General features: G+C 42.4%; 1 protein-coding gene across 1 annotated transcript in view; it reads left to right on the top strand.

Annotated features, from left to right (window-relative positions):
• LOC101857072 overlaps nt 1-2,263 on the top strand; it is a gene marked incomplete in the record, with an annotated part of 106,947 nt that overhangs the window by 84,234 nt on the left and 20,450 nt on the right. Inside the window, 2 exon segments of the mRNA XM_005111114.3 lie at nt 1,155-1,299; nt 1,902-1,974. Coding sequence (XP_005111171.2) covers nt 1,155-1,299; nt 1,902-1,974 — 218 coding nt within the window.

Here is a 2,263-nt window from a genome sequence, read left to right as displayed (position 1 = left end):
GAAAGAGAGAGAGAGAGGGAGAGAGAGAGAGAGAGAGAAGTAGAGAGAGAGGGGGGAGGGATTTTCGGCACTGTGGGTGGTTGGAGGGTGCTCTGATGTGGTTTGCTCCTTCTTTCCTATCAAACATCTAACGTCCTTCGGTATTTATGTGACCTTATTGTGTTGCAAGTACCGTAAAACTCTTACAAAAACAAAAAACATCTTCGGCACTTGTATGACATATTGTGTTGCTAGTGCCGTAAAACGCTTACTACTACAAAAACTAAAGACATGAAAATCCCAGTAGAAAAATTAGCTAGCTCATAGTGATGGTATCATTTCTTTAACTTTACGTACGATAACACGGGACTTATCCGTGGGATCAGAATATTACGGCGGAGAAAGTTCGATTTTTACAGAAATCAACAAGGGGAAAAAAACTCTTTTTTCTGGTTTTTCTGGTTTTTCCACTGGAGTCTTTAAATTACAATTGGGCGCTCGAATAACTGACACGCGTCGGGAATTGATACATTTCCTCGACACATCCATAATTTGGGTTAACCGCTAATGAAAAGTTAAAGAGGTTTTAATTGGGGGTGGACAAAAAACAACAACTGTACGAGCTATCCGTTATCCGTAATTTTGAGTTTTTATATGTTCCTGTGTTGACATTATAATCTGTGCCCGACGGTAAATTTGATAATAAGCCTAAATTCATATAATTAGTATTTATAGTTCTGATGGACTAAAAAGAACCTGAGGATACCAACGTTTCGTTATAAATATCTGATGAATATTTTTAAGCAAGAAAAGAGGCGTGTATAAGAAAGTAAGTGACGGGTGAAGTACTGGGTTTTTTATTCTTCAAGAGCTAAAAGTACGCGGCGACGGAGCGCCGAACTTCAGGTAAGCATTTTCATGAGCTTTTTGCCTAAAAGTAGAAACAAGTGGAAGCCAAGAAAGCACAAATTTTATTATTCAAATGTGCGATGATTAAAAGTGGACTTTGATAATTCCTTGACATAAGCGTCAAATTTTAATGATTCGCAAAAGACAAGTCTAGGTTGAGACTGTCGAAGCTGCCCCAGGGCTGAATTTGCCCCGAACCTTCCCTACGTATACAAAGAACGTTAATTGTAATCATCCTTGACCATGACATCTTATGTCCCCCACAGAGTATCGGCCAACTGAAACAGCTCATGTTCCTAGACGCCAGCCAGAACCAGCTGCAGGAACTGCCGGGGGAGATCGAGGGCTGCGTCTGTCTGGCAGACCTTCACCTTACCAGCAACAACCTGCTCTCCTTGCCTGATTCAGTCGGTGAGGGCTGATGGATGGATGGATGGATGGATGGATGGATGATGAGTGGATAGATGGATGGATTATGGATGGATCCGATGGACGAGGGAGGGTGGGATGGATGGATGGATGGATGGATGGGTGGATGGATGATGAGTAGATAGATCGATGGATTATGGATGGATCCGATGGACGGAGGAGGGAGGGCGGGATGGATGGATGGATGGATCCGATGGATGGATCCGATGGATGGATGGAGGAATGGATGGATGGATCCGATGGATGGATGGAGGAATGGATGGATGGATGGGTGGAGGGAGGGAGGGAGGGAGAGAAGGAGGGAGAGAAGGAGGGAGAGAAGGAGGGAGAGAAGGAGGGAGAGAGGAAAGGAGGCAGAGAGGGAAAGATGAATGGATGGAGAGATGGATTGATAGAAACAGGGAGGGAGGTAGGGAGGGAGGGAGGGAGAGAGATGGATGGATGGATGTTGATGCATATAAATATAATTGAAAAAACATGAGAACGAACTGATACAGGATAAATGTTGTGCACCACTGTTGTGATACCAAGCAGGACCTGTGGAATTGTTAATATTTTTTTTTTATGTTGTATTATTGTTCCAGGCAATCTCAACAACTTGACTACTTTGAAAGCTGATGACAATCAACTGACGTCATTACCCAAGACACTTGGAGGGTATGTTCCCTATAGCTGCCAAGTTATTTCGTTATGCTGTCGCCGTCGTTTTATGCAAGAAAAATTCTGAAATTATGCAAACTGAGCCCTAAAAATGTGAAATTATGCGATTCTATTAATTTCAACAAAGGATGATAAAGGAAAATAATCAGAAATTATTCAAAAAATTAATGATCAAATTTTGTTAGATTATGCGGGGTGCATAAAACCACGGGGACAGGTTGTAATATCATTAGTGGTACCACTGTCACACTCTCTGTCTCACTTTCTCTCTCTCTCTCTCTCTCTC

Source organism: Aplysia californica, unplaced genomic scaffold (assembly GCF_000002075.1).
Source record: "Aplysia californica isolate F4 #8 unplaced genomic scaffold, AplCal3.0 scaffold01006, whole genome shotgun sequence".
NCBI classification, from domain to species: Eukaryota; Metazoa; Mollusca; class Gastropoda; order Aplysiida; family Aplysiidae; genus Aplysia; species Aplysia californica.
This window is presented reverse-complemented; position numbering and strand designations above follow the sequence as displayed.